The 17164-nt window shown below is 31.7% G+C and overlaps 1 protein-coding gene across 2 annotated transcripts in view; it reads left to right on the forward strand.

The window, feature by feature from the left end:
- The window catches only part of LOC148612597 (uncharacterized), a 79850-nt gene that overhangs the window by 42315 nt on the left and 20371 nt on the right, over positions 1-17164 (forward strand). For both annotated transcript variants that reach the window (XM_088594136.1, XM_088594137.1), the window contains 9 exons: positions 1816-1933; positions 2154-2337; positions 3136-4188; positions 4637-5321; positions 6442-6554; positions 7792-8617; positions 14034-14136; positions 15887-15949; positions 16396-16543. In XM_088594136.1, coding sequence (XP_088450262.1) covers positions 1816-1933; positions 2154-2337; positions 3136-4188; positions 4637-5321; positions 6442-6554; positions 7792-8617; positions 14034-14136; positions 15887-15949; positions 16396-16543 — 3293 coding nt within the window. The remainder of the gene's footprint in view (positions 1-1815; positions 1934-2153; positions 2338-3135; positions 4189-4636; positions 5322-6441; positions 6555-7791; positions 8618-14033; positions 14137-15886; positions 15950-16395; positions 16544-17164) is intronic.

Here is a 17164-nt window from a genome sequence, read left to right on the forward strand (position 1 = left end):
CAATGTATATTGAACCTGAGTAAACTGAACACCTGTTTAAACCAAACAAATTCTACAGTCCAAGAAGGGTTCAGTTCTGTAGTTTGATATGTGGGAATTTTTGCTGCCTTTAGTAGATAAATGTTTAAGATTAAGCCCTACCAGGGGTATACCCTATCAATAGTAAGGAAGGAAGGACTAACTGGTAATTTGAATACCATAGATCAGTCTAGAAATTGGAATGGAGTTGTATGTAATTAGAAATAAAGGCATTCAGGAAGGGTTTTGGAAAGCAAAACCCCTGAATTCAAAATATTTCCTTATTAAAGGTTATCAAAGATTGTAAATATTTTGTATGGAAGGTTGTTACTAAATTTTATTGTATAGATAGCAGTGATTTATTGAATGATCCCTGTGTAAAAAATTTCCATAATTTACACTGTGATTTCACTCTCAGCCTTTCTTCGACAAAAATGTCACAACTTGAATATCAATACACTGATAAAAAAATTTTCAAATTTATGTTGAATTTAGCAACAAATCATGGAGAAAATCTGTATAATAAATAGGATAATCAATAGGTTATTGTGAATAACCAAAATATAATTACTTGTGCCAAGAATCGTGCACACAGTTGTAAAATTTAGGCTTTGTCTGGTGCACTTTATCAGATATTGGTTATTCTTTCTTTCCAGTTACTATCATATTATTCTTTTGTATATAAGGGAAGTCATAAAATAGACAGTACATGTTAGAAATATAAAATTCAAACTGTGAGAAACTTGTGTGCATTTTTAGTATAAGTATCAGTAACAACAGGTTAGACCTCTTGACACATATTGCCACATGATTTAAGGACATTATACATTGTTTTTTAGTTTTGAGATTTCAGGCAAACCAAAAGTACTGATACAGTATACTTCAGGGTAACCACAGTATAAATGTTTTTTTTTAAATTTTTATTTTGGAGAAGGGAGGTGTTGATGCATAATAAAAATTTATATGATTTTGTTATTGATTACAGTAATATTATTTGTCCTTATTGTAAGATGTTACTCTTCTATATTTTACTGTGAGATCATGTATGTTACTTTACTGCATTGAACTGCATTGTACTGTGCTGTACTGCATTGGACTGTATTGTACTGTACTGTGCTGTACTACATTGGACTGCATTGTACTGTGCTTTACTGCATTGAACTGCATTGTACTATGCTGTACTGCATTGATTGGCATTGTATTATGCTCAACTGCATTGCACAGTATTATGTACTTTACTAAACTGAACTGTTATATAATATTCTACTTTATTTATTATGTACTGGAAGTCACTTAAAATTTTATTTTTCTTACTACACATTCTGGATTCAAAGGTTTTAATACATTCCACTTATACAATAATAATCTCCATCTATGACATATTAACTATCCATGTGGAACTGGTAAATAAATGACGCATTTATAAATGCATAAAACATAATGATATTTACTTAATTTATTGAACATTCTTTCAGTCAAGAAAAATAATTTATTAATATCATATGGTTCAAACATTAAATATATGGTTTAAAACTTCAAAGATCAGAAAAATGTAAAAGAATAGTTGAAGCTGCTTACATGGAAACCAGTAATGATGCAGTCACTCTGCAAACAAATAGTTCTGATTGGTACTATGTTAACGTTTTATGTATATAAGTGTATTTAAAGTTGTTTTATGGCAGTTTTAAAATTTCAATGCTTGTTAAACCTTCAGAATCATCCATAGTAATCATCTTTCTGAATCCCCACACAAGAGTTTCATACGTGTATGTAGAGTTATCTCCCTTATTATTTTAGATATGTGTGTAACTGTACAGATACTGGTTTTAATGGTACAGAATGTCAGTTTAACATCGATGATTGTGCCATACTACAGCCTTGTCAGAATAATGCTTCATGTACTGATCTTATTAAGGTAAGTTATCTTTTCCTGCATTGTTCAGATTGCTTTTTTTTATTTACACAATTCATGCCTTTGATTAGGTGGCAACAATTTAAATGAGTTGACATTTTCACATTTGATAGCCAAGTATAATATGATTTTATAGGCTTTAAACTTTGCCTTGTGGATTCATGGTAAAAATACCTTTTTTTCTTGAGTCAATTTTTAATTCTAAGTTTCCTTTATTTTTCAGGACTACCAGTGTAACTGTTTCCTAGGTTACACAGGGAAGGATTGTCAGATTGACATTGATGAATGTGTATCCAATCCTTGTCAGTTCAATGGAACTTGTACTCAAAGGTCAATTCAAAGTCGTCCTGACTTCTCTTACCAGACAGCTGCTGGGTATGATTGTGCCTGCATTCCTGGAATTACTGGTAAGTTTTTAAGGCCCATACAATAATGACTTCTTCCAGAGACAGAGAAATGCATGGTACTATTGTACCAGTAAGTCCTAATTTAAAATTAAGTATCAGTCCCTGTAGGAATCAGGCAGAGGGTGAAACATTGTATGGTATGAAAAATCCCCTCATTTTGAAAGTGTAATTTTACTATTTGCACCATCAGAATCAAAGAAAGAGGACTAAATTTTCCATATCATTTTAGTAAATTGAAATGCACTTAAAAAAAAAAATGAACATTTTAAGGGCAGATAACTCTTGTCAAAAATCTCCTTCTATTAAAAAATTTCAGAACAAATCCAGTGATAGAGAACAAATAGTGGTCTTTTCAAATAAAGAAATACTTCTTGAGTGAAATAATATTGTCAGATCAGTGGGATTTTGACATTCATATGAATGTTTCTGATTTTTCAAATTTTGTCTTATTCTTACAATTACTTACACTTAAATTTTCCTATTTGAATTTACCTGACATAACTTAGTATTGGAATGAAAGGACAACAATGGTCCTAATATAAGTACTAAAACATCCAAATTGAATTAATTATAACTCTTGGGGGTCCTTTTTCAAATATGTTTAGCTTTTTTAATACAGTTGATTAACAAAATCATCTTAAATTGTGCTCTAATTATCAGAGTAAATTTTTCCCGGAATTTATTCTGCCGTTTATAGACAGACTGTTATAATATGCCAAATTAAAAACCCCCTGCTATACCAAATAGTATGAAAAATATTTTTTGCCTTGTTCATTAAAACGTCCAATTGTTTTATAGGTGTAAACTGTGAGGTGAATATTGATGAGTGTGTAAACAACACTTGTCAGTTTGGCTCTACGTGCATTGATGGAATCAATGGTTACACCTGTAAATGTGCACCTGGTTACCGTGGTGACATGTGTCAGAATGAAATCAATGAATGCCTAGAACTCCTACCTTGCCAAAATGGTGCAATTTGCAATGACAAGGTTGCTGATTATGATTGTGTCTGTCCTGAGTTCTATCAAGGGAAGCAGTATGGAGGGAAAAATTGTACTGTAGAACTCACTGTTTGTGAAAATAACTTGTGTGAAAATGGTGCTACCTGTAAACCCTATCTCGTTGATGAGGCAACAAACAACCAATCGTATACATGTGCCTGTTTACCTGGATATACGGGCGATCTGTGTCAGACATCAACAACTATGACCTTCAGTAACAGTACATTTATCAAATATACATATCTAAAAGCTGAAAATAACACTATTTCTCTCAGATTTAGAACTACTCTTTCAAAGGGGCTTATATTTTCTTGGGATGGTCAATTTTTGACTTCTAAATTATTTTCTACAGTAGAACTTTTTGATGGCAAATTGTATGTTACTTACCCAACCGGAGAAACAAGTAATGCTAGGACTGAAAGTCATGATTTTGGATTCCGTGTCAATGATTCAAACTGGCATGAAATTAAGGTGGTACAAACAAATGAACTACATTTTGAACTCATCAGTTCTAAATGTTCATCAAATTGCAAGTTGAAAGTCAATTACACTATTGGAGCTCCTTTGAAAACAATTTCATTTGGAAAACCAGGTAGTAATTTCAAAGCCTTGAAAACTGTTTCCAAATCTTCATGGATTGGATGCATGGAGGATATAAAAATTAATTCACTTGTTATTGTACCAGGAACTGTTCAGACTAATGTGACTCAAGTTAACGTTGAAGATAACTGTCCTAGGAGTGTACAGTGTACACCTGATTCCTGTTCTCGCAAAGGGACATGTATAGACTTGTGGAATAAATACAGATGTGTCTGTTACAGACCTTACTATGGAAATGATTGTGAAAAAAGTATGTTTATCTAGCATAACCATATAAACCATAAACTGAACAAAAACAAACATGTCTGAATGAAAAACCAAATTGACCCATAAACCAAGCTCTCAGCAAAACCTGAATATACATGTCAAAGAATAACCTCAAAACATTAACAGTTTCTGGGGTTATAGCCTTGTGAGACAATCACTGAAGAAATGACTGATAAATACTAATTTTTTCACCAAGATTTTACAAAATCTTAATGTTTTTTTTTTTTTTTAGAAATGTGTCATTGTTATTGTTTACTGGAAAAGTTGTGTCAGAGTTTTTTAAAATATATATTGAGCACTTAATATTGAATTAAATTAAGTGGTTAAGAGTACAAACTACTCTCGAATATTAAAATTTGGAGCTACATAATAATGCTTCTTTTACATTAATATGCAAGAGGTAACAACAGGTGTTTTTTTTTTAATTTCAGGCTATACAGCAGCTACATTTTCCAAAGGAGGTGCTGATAGTTGGACCAGTTTTGACATTTCTGGCCTTAGGGTGGCATTACAGACTTTATTAGAACTTTCGTTTTTTTTCCGCACCCGTGAGATGCAGGGTCTAATGATGTACATTGGGGATGTTAATAGAACGTTCATTACATTAGAACTTTACCAGGGGTACATTTTAAGTCGTGTTGTTCTCTGTGACTATCAACAGGCATTTTTTATAAATGAGACTAGATTTGATGATGGCAATCAACATTTAACTAGAGTTAAATTAGAAGGTGGCACTTTTACCCTCAACATTGACTCATATACGGTCAGTGAATCTGTCAGCCTCAGCCCATCATGTCAGTTAACAGCTGATCACTTATATATAGGAGGAAAAATACCCGACACTCTTCTTTCAGGAAGGAAAAAAAGGTCTTCTGACTTTACGATTAACATAAACCAGATTTCTGATTTATCAAATGTTGGAAAATATAAAGGAACTATTCAAGACATTGAGTTAAACTCAGAAAAGCTTTTATTGTATGGAGAGGATGGTGGCTCTACCTACGTTGCCAATAATACTAGCTCTTTGGAGAGAGGGGAAGTAACTGATGACATCTGTAGTTTTCTCCCTTGTGAAAATAATGCAACTTGTGCTAATGTGTTTTTCAATGATTTCCAGTGAGTAAATGTATAATTTAAGAATTGTAACATTTTATTGTCACTTCAAATCTTAAAAAATCCGTTAAAAATAGTTAGGTTTGCAGATAACTTATGTTAAATTGGATGTCATGGTGCAGTTTTTCTTTTTAAAACATGTTGCAGTAACTGCAACTTTAAAAAAGACCACCCCAATTTAAAAAAAATGGCTTGAAAGTTTCTGAAATTTTCAATTGGCATTTAAAAAGACAGTCATTTTAAATAACAAGTATGGTCAAATTGTTCAATGTTTAATATTTACTGAATGTACTACATGTAGTATAAACAAATTTTATTTAGGGTAAGTATTCATGATAGTTAATTACGTTTCTTGACAAATTTCATTTAGAAATGTATATAACTTGTATATAAGAATAACAATATTTTATTTAACCGTAAACATTTGGCCCTTACAGCTAGGCCATGTTGATCAAAACATACATTCACACAACATGTACAATGTGATAATACAGTACACATGAAAACTTGCAACTTATGTTTTCATATGTTTCAAAACATGTGGAATCCTATTTTTAGAACTATTATAGAGGTATCTATATTTGCACATAACTGTATATTTTCCCCAATCCCAGTGGAAATATATGCCTTTAATGGTTGAATATTATCTGAGGAACATTTGTTTTCCTATTAATTTTTTAATGAAAGATTAACATATATTTACATTATAATTAAAAACATGAGTTTTTTCATGTTGGTCCTATATATTTGTAAACACATGAAAAACATCTTTTTCATATGTTTCAGAAACATATGATAAACATATATTGCAATTTTCCTGTGTATGACAATATACTGTCATACTTACTATAGAGAAATCTGTCAAGGCTCTGCAGTCCTTTTTATCAAAATATTAGTTGTAAGTTATGACATCATAAAAGATCAAATTATTGTGACATCATAACTTATGGCTGATAGAACATTCACAACTTTTTTTTAAATTGAACCACAGGTTTAGAAGATTATTCAGATTCGTAAATCTCTTAGAAAATATGTACCACTAGTTCTGTGAAAGTGTACATACATATGTATTTGTAGCTACTATGTTAAAACTTGTGTACACATTAATGATCTTATTTTTCAGATGTACTTGCCCACATGGTTTTATTGGCAAGAACTGCAGTGAATTGGATTTCTGTAAGGATAACTCTTGTCCAGCTTCAGCCGAGTGTCATACACTTCCTGATGGATTCGAATGTAAGTCAATCAAAATGATTTATTTACTTTTTTTTAATGTGAAATACTCCTGAATAATAATTGTTTGTGGCATACCAATTTTTGTGGTGTTCATTGATTGATCAAACCAAAAATTGAAACTCCCATCAAATTTTAAAAGAGACTCCATCCAATCCACAAATTCAGAACTTGACAAACAAACATTAATTTACAGTTAAACCTGTCAAAACAGGACTTATTTTTTGGACTTCAAAATTAATTCAGTTTAGGCAGGTGTATTTGTTTACCAAGGTTCAAAATACATTTAAGGAGGCAGACCTAGGGTAAAGGACATAACTCTTACAAATCTTTGGAATGTTTGTGTACAGCATTTAGCATCAATCTCATCTAAGCATCAAAGTAACTTGGATTTATTTCATTCTTTTTCAAAGGAAAGCATGATAGGCATTGATGAAATCGAAAGTGATGCAAACTTATCACTGATTTCAAAAGCTATGTCCCTTACCCCAGGTCTACCTCCTTGAACTAATTTGAAGGAACTTTCATGTGTGGCAGGTTTAGACAGGTTTTAAGATCTTTCATGGTCCAAGGACAGATTTCACTGTATTATAAGTACCTTCAAAGTAGTTAAAGTATCAAAATAATATACTTTCTCTGAACAAAACTATTTCTGGGTTTAATCACTTGTTTTAACAAACATAGATGGATCTAACAATGGCAGATCTGTAGTAAATGTTGCTAGAAATTTTGGAAATTTTAGAAATTTATGATTTTTTTCTATCAAAATGAACTTGGATTTGAGCTCACTTATCTTTTGTATTTTGAAATCACTGTGTCAATGCCACTGCTGGTGTACCAAAGGTTCTCTAAGGGTATACCAGTCCAATAGTCAGACTTGATTAACATCATAGATTATTTAACTATATTTGTAGCATCACAATAATGAGAATAAAATTGGTGAAATATATGAGTTGTGTTCCTTTAATTACCAGTAGAAAAGTCTCACTGATTAAAATTTCATGGTAATTGTTTTATTGGGTCAAATGTAAAATAAAAACAAATGATGTAAAAAAAACATAAGTTTTCATTGAATAAAAAACAAAAGAGGGTTATACCAAGAACTGTAGACAGGAAAATATGTGTTCTCAATGTCCTGATTTAAATACAAACAACATATAATTTTTTTCAAGGAACACTTGAAAAACATAAACTTTTCAGCATCATTTTTAAATTTAATGAATGAAACAATTTTTTTCAGGTATTAGCACAGCAACTTTCTCAGAAAAAGAACAATCTATCATAACCTTCACAAAACACATAAATTCTAATCTCCAAGTTCATGAAATCTCACTAAAGTTACGGACTATAGTCCGAAATGGACATATTTTGTTTATCAAGAATGAAAACGATAGATACATCAAGACAGAACTTATCGGTGGAAATGTGATTGTCACATGTAAACTTGACAATACAGAGCCACAGGAAGTGGAGGTGGATTTGTTTGTAGCTGATAAGTCTTGGTATATGGTCACTATCAAGGATATGGATAAAACACTCTCTGTGACTGTGTCGCAAAATGGCACAGAGAAAATGAAAACCAACTCTACAGTGCTATCGAATAAAGCAATATCACTTCATACATTGATTAATTATCCAAATTCTTCTCCAAACATTACTTTGGGTTATACTTCAATTTTTGGTTCTTTTGCTCACCATTACTATAGTGGATGTCTTCGGGAAGTCAGGATAGGTGGAATTTTATTACCGTTTTATAAACATTCAAAATTTGTGAACTTTACAACGGCACAGTATTTTAAGGTCTTTGGCAAGTATAAAATTCAAGATGGCTGCCTTGGTGGCAATGGCTGCAATTACAATCAATGTAAACATGGTACTTCCTGTTTACCTGATTACTATGGTTACCAGTGTAATTGTACAGGAAGTGGGTACCAAGGCAACTGGTGCCAGATGAATATCAATGACTGTGAAGAAGGGGTCTGTTATGATCACTTTAACCAAGGAAAATGTGTTGACAAAGTGAATGATTTCTACTGCAAATGTCATCCTGGATTCTCTGGAAATAGGTAAGCAAAATATGTGATTATTTCAACTGGTCTGATAGGGTCTATAAATATGCACTTTCTTAAGTTTTTAAGCATATTTTTTTTCTTTTTCAAAAACTGTTGGGTTTTAAGAGCTCACATTTATGCAATCAGAATTAGAGTCTGTCACTTTATACCAAGATATTTTTGGGGGGTGTTTTTTCACAATGTCAGAAGAACAAATCATAAATATTTTAAATAATTGTTGCCATCAGTACTTAAATTAATGGCTTTTTGATGAATGATCTGGTAATATAAATAGGGTATGTAAGTCTTGTCACATGATTGTGTGATTTCACGAGAATGGGTCCCAACTTACCATTCACATACATGAAATAATAAAGTAAAACATCTTTCCGTATAGAAAATACAGATATAAATGTCAAACATAACCAGAAAAGGTAAGGTGTATATATCTATTCATGTCAAAAGCTAGTAAATACACAACCCCATTATTGTTCAATTGATTTTTATGAAACTGTTAATATGGAGTAGGCATTGCCTAAAAGTGAGCGCAGCATATCTTTTTGAAAATCACTGTGGAAGCACTTACATTCATGGTTATCAGTTTTTGTGGTTTAGGGAAAAAAGCCCAAGTTAATGTATTCTTGAATTTGTGGTTTTGATGATCCTGTCACACAATTTAAAGTAAATAATCCTTCGCGTTTGGAATCAAATTTCATGGTTAACTTACCCACAAAATCCACAAATATTGGTACATCACAAACAATAGTACTTTTACAGTATTAAGTTTTATTGTCATTGGCTCATGTAGAACAGAACATGTATGAGCATTACTTAGCCTGCAGAGATTGTTGAATTTTTAAATTTAAATATAATGTAAAATTTGGCATTAAAATAAATAGAATATTCATGTCTATTTTGAACCATAAATGCATTGTTTCTGGCATTTTCATATTTTTTGTCTTTAAAATTGAGTTTGGGACAAAAGTAAAAGTGTAGACATTGATTTCAATGTGATGTTCTCATTAAGCAAACGTTGTATGTACTTCCAATCTACTTTGCAAATTTTTGTTGTCATCATTCTGGAATAACTTGCCTGTGCATGTTGCTGTAAAGCTCTCTGATCTCACTATGAAGATTGAGTATCATGATTGTGTAGATATTGCTGAAGGGAAGATAAAGAAGAATTTTTTGGGGATATTTTATATTCTTATGAAATGCCTTAACAGGGACATGAAGTAAGGGTCAAATTTAAAAACAAATTACTGAAAATCATTCATGCACAATGAAAAAAATTATAACTTGTAAGGTAAGATACCAAATTGTTGACAATAGCTAATTACTATAGAATAAATAATGGAATTCAATTTTACAGTTTGTTAAAGAATGATCTACTTCAAAGTATTCGACATAATTTTTGCAGATACATTGACCTTTTTCTGTGGTCCATGAATAAAGTAAAATTATATACTCTGCAAAGAAAACTACTATCACAGTAACTCAGCACTTCCAGACAAATATTTTGAGTTATTCCCCTTTTGAAGTAATTTCCTTATTTCTGATATTCTCCACCCTCTAGCAAATATTTTAATTGCAAACTCCCAATGTAAACAAATCTGAATGGAATAAATTAGAAATGCAAACAAAGACAGTGTGTGTAGAAGATAAATTTAATTCCATAATCGTGAAATATTCATGTCCCCCTTATTTGAGCACTTAATCATGTCATTAAAGTTATCCAACAGTCGCTGATTAGGAGGAAACTTTCTATCATGATTGATAATGTTTGATCCTTTTATAAGCTTGAAAAGAATTGTTATTTTGTCTTTGCATTAAAGTATCATGGCATGGGAAGTACATCTAAGCTACAAATGAAAACTTTCTGTTGTTTGTTTGGTAATAGTAATTAACATTGGTTTGTAAACTTGGCCTTTTTGTGAAAATATAATTTAGACATATGTGGAAAGCTTGAAGTAAACTTACATTGGCTGGTAATTAGAAACTTGAATACATGCAAGATGCTTGTTCCCATATTTGCATAGAGATGGCTTTGTATATTTATCATCATCACTAGCTTTTTTATACCCTTCACAAACAAAATTTGGAGGTATAAAGGAGTCAACTGCTCTGTTTGTCTGTCTGTCTGTTCACATTGTAAGTCCAACTCCCAAAAAATGTTCAATGGTTTTCACTGTAACTATATTGTGATTAAGCATTATTTGTAGATATGCACAAAACAGTTTGTAAAGGGAAATAGTCAAACTTTATGCTGCATGGGTGTTAGGGAGGGGGTAATCACAGTGTATGCTTACTCACAATTCTTCTTATGTAGAGTGCTACTCAGTTCTCCCATTTAAAAGTTAGTGAACAAATACTTTCTCTTTGATGAGGCTAATACTTAGATTGAGAGCACCTTTACTCACAAGTAACAAAAGCATCAACATTTGTGGTTTTCATACAAATACATTATTGAGGAAAGGTATGAGTCGTAATAAACCATTTTTTCTCAATTGTCGGTGATATTAATTCTGTCTTTATATCTCATAATGTAATAGCCTGTGTAATTTAATGTATTCAGATTCAAGGGGTTTTATACTTCCAAAAACTGTTATAAATAACCTTAATATGACAAAATGTCCACATTTAGTACATGATGAATTTTTATTTATGAAAGTAAAAGTTATTTGAAGCATGAAGAAAGAAAGTTCAACTTCAGTTTGTGGCTAGGCTTGAAGAGATAAATATTTTTATCGTTTGTTAACACTGTTACTCCTCCCTCAGCATACCAGTTAAAGTTCTTGTTTGTTCTTTTCCATACTACAATGTACTGTTAAAAGGAGCCTTTTATTTAGCTTTCTAAAATTGTTTGAACTACGAACAAGAAATGTTGCTGACTTTTTGAAGTGAAATTTATTGCTTCACTTGGCATATATCGACTTCAAGGAATTTTTTGTTTGGATGATCTTAGTGATCTGAATTGCATGTGGAGATGTAGATTCGTTTAAGGATGATTTCTCAGTGGAGCTTCTCTCTTACAGCGATTAAAATAGTTAACTTCAGGAGAACGAGATGGTTTTACCTTGATTAAATGACTATTACCTGATGAACAATAAGAAGATTTTAAACTCTCTATCAGACATAGATTTATACCTATGGTATAATAGTGGACTAGGAAGTTTAGTAGATAATAAATGGTCATTCAGTGAAAAAAAAGTCAACTTAGCCACTGAAGTTATCTATTTTACTTGCTGTAATTTACATAATTTGTAAAGCTATTGCCTTTTCCAGTTACTAGCATGGATACCTATGAACGTCTCTAACAATGTGGGATTGTGGAATCACATGTTCATCACACACCTTGATTATTATCTTTGAAGTTACTTGTTAACACCTGGTGATAGATGGAATATCAATACTGTAATGTCTCGTAGGTGTTGGACTAGGGAGATATACATTGCATAAAAATGTCTGCATTAATCAGGAAGAGAAAGTTTTCAGCCAATATTTTTATCATCTAAGGCATTGATACTTTATAAATCTAGTGCAAGTGGCTTAAATTTGGACATAAACTACAAACACTGTGCAAAAAATGTACACTAGTACTAAGTATGTACTAATCAAATGAACATTACAAAATACTGTATAATGTACATGCCAACAGTAATGTATATTGAAGCAATGTCTAAGAAATGCTGAAAAGGTCACCCTGCCATTGCATGGTGGGTTTGATGGCTTGACTCCATTTCCTGTTAAAGGAAAACATTCAAAGTTTCAAAAAGCCTTGGATATTGTGACTTGATACTTTTAAATATACTGCATATACTTACCTTCAAAGTCATGCATGAGGATTATATAGTTTTCCTTTTACAATCAGCTGGAGATCTGTTTTCAGTATAAGGATGTGGTTGTGAAATGTAAATAAAGGTGCAATTTACACCATTTATGCATTAATATAACTGTTTATAATAGAATAAGTCAATAGGAATATTAAAGAAACGTAGTGTTTTCAGACGATTTGACTCATGCAGAGGTGGTGTTAATGTAGTGGGTGACATTTACCTAATTTTTTATTATAATTTAAGTACTAAAGTTTGTCATTTTTGCCTCTTGCAAATCTGGTGTCAAGAAGAATATGATATTTTCCTGACTTTGGCAAGGAATTTGAAAAAAGGGGACTGACTTTGAAAGTGAAAGTTAAACACTTGGAATGGATATACAAATTCTTGGCAAATTTACCATTATAAAGCAAATAGTATAAAGAGGAAAAGGCTGTAAAACTAGAGAGTGTCATAAAATTTAAGTGTATTATTTATTAGGTGCTTTTATAAGTGATTTATCATTATAAGGCAATGTGTGGAACAAAATTCAGATTGAAAGAATGAGTTGGATTACTATATTGGAATGAGAAATTCTCACAACTCTTAAAACAGTTTGTGCTACTAGTACAGGACTGAGAAAGTTTGTAGGGCTGTTGAAATCTTGTATTGTTTTCTTGATGTCTTCACCATTTAAAAATTATTCTATAAATGTCCTGATAGTGTTATAACTCCATAACTTGGTATTTACATTTAAATATTGTGGTAGACAAACTGTCATGTTGACTCTAGTTGGGAGAATCTTGTAAAATGTTATCAAACAAGGTCACAACTTGATGACCTTTTAAAATGTCATATTGATGTTATACTTCTTTATAGAATGGAGTTTCTTAAATGAACTATGATTGATTTATTATGAAATAATTGTCAAAAAGGTTGAATGATTAGTTTGTCTCATTATGGAAAAGTCCACATGCATTGTTATCAGCAGGTGAATGAACCTAGTTTTTTGTTTCCCTCTAGGGAGACTTCAAGGAGACATATTGGATTTGGAGCTTAAAGCTTTGTTTCAATGGAATGAATTCTAGCCATTCTTGTTCTGATTTGTAGAGGGATATACATGTATTTGCAAATTAGTTAAAAAATTCAAGAGTTTAAATAAACAGAGGAATAATAAAGGGTTGTTGACTTCCAGTTCATGGAAAATTAGTTTGAAAATACAACTAAAATATTTGTACCAAAAATAGAGAGAGATTTTGTTCATAACAGACATCTTTGGAACGGAACACAAATATAACTGTTATAATTCATTTTGTTCTAAATGGAGTTTCAATATTCCTGGTATCAGTTGTACCTAAAATAGCATATACCTTGGAGGATATGGAGTTTTGCATGTGTATAACTGTTCTGTATGATGGACTTGATCACAGACTCAAGAGAGTGTGATTTGAAGACATTAGACAGGGATTTATGTACGGTTCATTATTTATTTTGATTTCACTTGACATGTAATGTGTTCTTAAAACATACTGACTCAGCCAGAAAATGACTTACAGATCGTCGTACCTGTTAGGTGTTTGCACCCTTTACTTATGGTTATCTTTACTTTTTATTCCAAGATGCCAGACTGCAGTCTGTAAACCACCTTGTGCCAATGGGCAGTGTATGAATGGGAAGTGTTACTGTGGTAGTACCCATGTAGGACAGGCTTGTGAGATAGAGGTAGGTATAACAATAGATCCTATTTGAATTACTGTATTTTGTAAAATTGGTTAAAAAAAGGTGTACTAAAATTTTGGCATTTCTAATTTCTAAATAATTTTTGATCTTGGTGTTCACTTAGTGATGCAGACAGTACTTTATCTCAAAGTAGATATTTCACAAAATTTATTTTGTTGTTTCTGACAGACTGCTAAAATTTGCCAAAAAAAAAATAGCACACCATGATAATTACCTGCTATATGGAATGTTATGAAACATTTGAAAACAACTGTCATCACTGTAAAAAAGAAATTAAAATTTCAAGGGGTATGCTGTTATGGATAGTTGATACTTATATGATTTTTATGTTCCCACCAAAAGAAATTTGAAGGTTTATTGATCATAAAGATTTACTTTAGTATATGTATATAAGTATGTACTTTAGTAGCACTCCAGCTGAGAATCATGCAAAATGTGATACATGGTTGGAAAGCCTACATATTTTTATTTTTGATATTTTGTTTAAAATGCTTTAGTAAAAAGAAATTAACATTTGGTTTTTCATATAACCAGTGCTCATAGAGGATAAAAATTGTATAGAATGCACTGTAGAATTCGAAAGTAAGGGAGATAACTCTGTAAATGACACACAAACACAATAGAATCTATTGGATTTTCAATGTTAATTAACTCCTAAGAGCAGGCAGATTTGAATGAATTATTACACAGTCCATAATATAGACCCATAAAACGACTTAATTACAAAAATAAAAATATGTAGCCTTTTTTGGGGTGTATCACATTTTTCAGATTTTGCATGATTTTTACAAAGACAGCTACTTATATACTGTCTGTTCCATGAATTTCCATCAGCTGAAACTTGAGAACCCTCCATGGTAAAATGATTTGAAAATTTAGTATGCAGCTTCAGCATAATGGTTGGTACAGTGTGTGTGACTTAGGCATGGCTGTGCATCTAATTCATTTGAATTTGATGTTTGACACATATTCTCTTGTTTCACTTACAATTCTGTTTTAAGATTAAGAGATGTTTTGCTTTGATTTGTCCAGTCTTTCTGGAACTGTTTGTGAACATCTATGAAATTTATCAGTCATAGTTAATGTAATAGAAGTATTAATCTTCAAAGGTTCTTCATCATTTTTGAAAATTACTTTATTTACTTTGAATTATTGCATGTTCAACCATTTATATTTATACGAATTCCACAAGTCTCATATAACCGACTAGACAGAAAAAAAAGAATTCATTCTTCTTAAAACAAGAACTTATTACTAGTTCATTTTACCATATAGGTCAGTGATTTTCTGACCCTTGTTTTGGCTCTGAATTTCAGCCCCATTCCCAAAGTGAAATAACATCAAAATTTCCTAAATTACCCATTGTAAGTTATGAAACAGTGTCTCAAGTTTTGCACATGATGAAAATGAGGATCTATGCTATTGTATCGAATTTAACTTCTACCAGAAGTCAACCACTTCATGGGCTTTAATACAATGGAAACTGTAATTGTCCTCATGAAAGATTCTAATTAAAAATTATTTTTAAGATACTGTAAAAAAATCCTTTTGCCCACGTACATAAATAGATTATTTTCCAAAGTTGAAATTTTAATGTTCTTTTTTCGTGGGCCCTTGGTCCCATCTCTTTAACAGTAGGAAAATTACTGCTCAGGCTACATTAATGAAAATAGTTCAACAGGTAAGGATCTTATCAACCAATCATAAATTTGTAAAATGTTTTTTTTTTCAGGCAACAGCGACCTGCTCTACTTCTCCATGCAGAAATAGTGGACAGTGTACAGATCTTACTGGAGTAAGTATTGTCAAGTTGTCTAAATTTTTATGGATGCAGATGCGTTTACTGCTGTGGATTCTATGTTATTGGTAAAATAAAGATTGAAATTTAGAATAGTAAGCTCTATATATAAATTATGGAGGAACAGTGATGTCAAGATTATTACAGGCAAATTAATGGGTTGTTTTGAATACAAAATGTTTGGAATACTGGTCAATATTAGAATGATCTTACTAAATTAATACTTTTGACAATAACACAACGTTATATTTGAAAGTAGTAACAGAAAAGTGACCAATCAGTTCACATACTGCCATATGACCAAAAACATGCATCCTAGAAGTATTAGTTCAGTCTTTAAGAGAAGTAATTGATGTCAACAGTATTGTCTTCTCTTTGTTTTTTGTTCATTTTGTAAGAGAAATAAGAAATAAATTTTTGTATTCTTATATCCCCTTTTTCAGTCAACACCACAGTTTAACTGTAGCTGTCAGACTGGATTTACTGGATATCTGTGTGAGATTCCTGTGAACTATTGTGAGGATCTACCTTGTGAAAATGGAGGAAATTGCACCTCACTTTCTGGAGATTACCAGTGCACATGTCCACAAGGTTTGTTAAATTAATTTATATTTTCAGGTTGGTGTAATTGTATTAATTGTATTCACTGCTCGACTTTTGTCAATCAATCAATGTAAACTAATATTCCCATGATACTCTGTACACGATGCTTGACTATACTTAACAAAAAAAGTTCAGGGTTGCTTTTTAAAGATTATTTTTTTCAATATGAAACTAGATATTGCCCCTAATGGGACTAATACCCCTGCAGCCTGTTGAACCTTGTACATTTGGGGATCAATGTGGACACAAAGTTCATATTAGACACAATTTTCATGATAAACTAAGCACTTTTTTCACACAGTTTTGCTGCCATTTTTACAATACCCAACTCCAAACCACCATCAGCGCCATTTTTTTTTTTTTTTTGGACAATGCAATGATGGAATATGACTTCAAATTTACTTTAAACGTAAATTCCTGACAATATGCAAGTCCTAATTTGGTAATTTAACACCCTAAGTTTCAAGCTGTTGAGAAGAAGTTGCAGACTACACATGAGACAAGTTTTGCTGAAAAACACCTAAGTTCAAACAGCCATCACTTCTACAATTTTTGCCAAAACATAAATTCCTGACAACATGCCTATCCCGGTATGGTAAACTGACACCC

This window comes from Perna viridis, chromosome 7 (genome assembly GCF_037379345.1).
Source record: "Perna viridis isolate PV_CMFRI_1.1 ecotype Kerala chromosome 7, ASM3737934v1, whole genome shotgun sequence".
Taxonomy (NCBI): domain Eukaryota; kingdom Metazoa; phylum Mollusca; class Bivalvia; order Mytilida; family Mytilidae; genus Perna; species Perna viridis.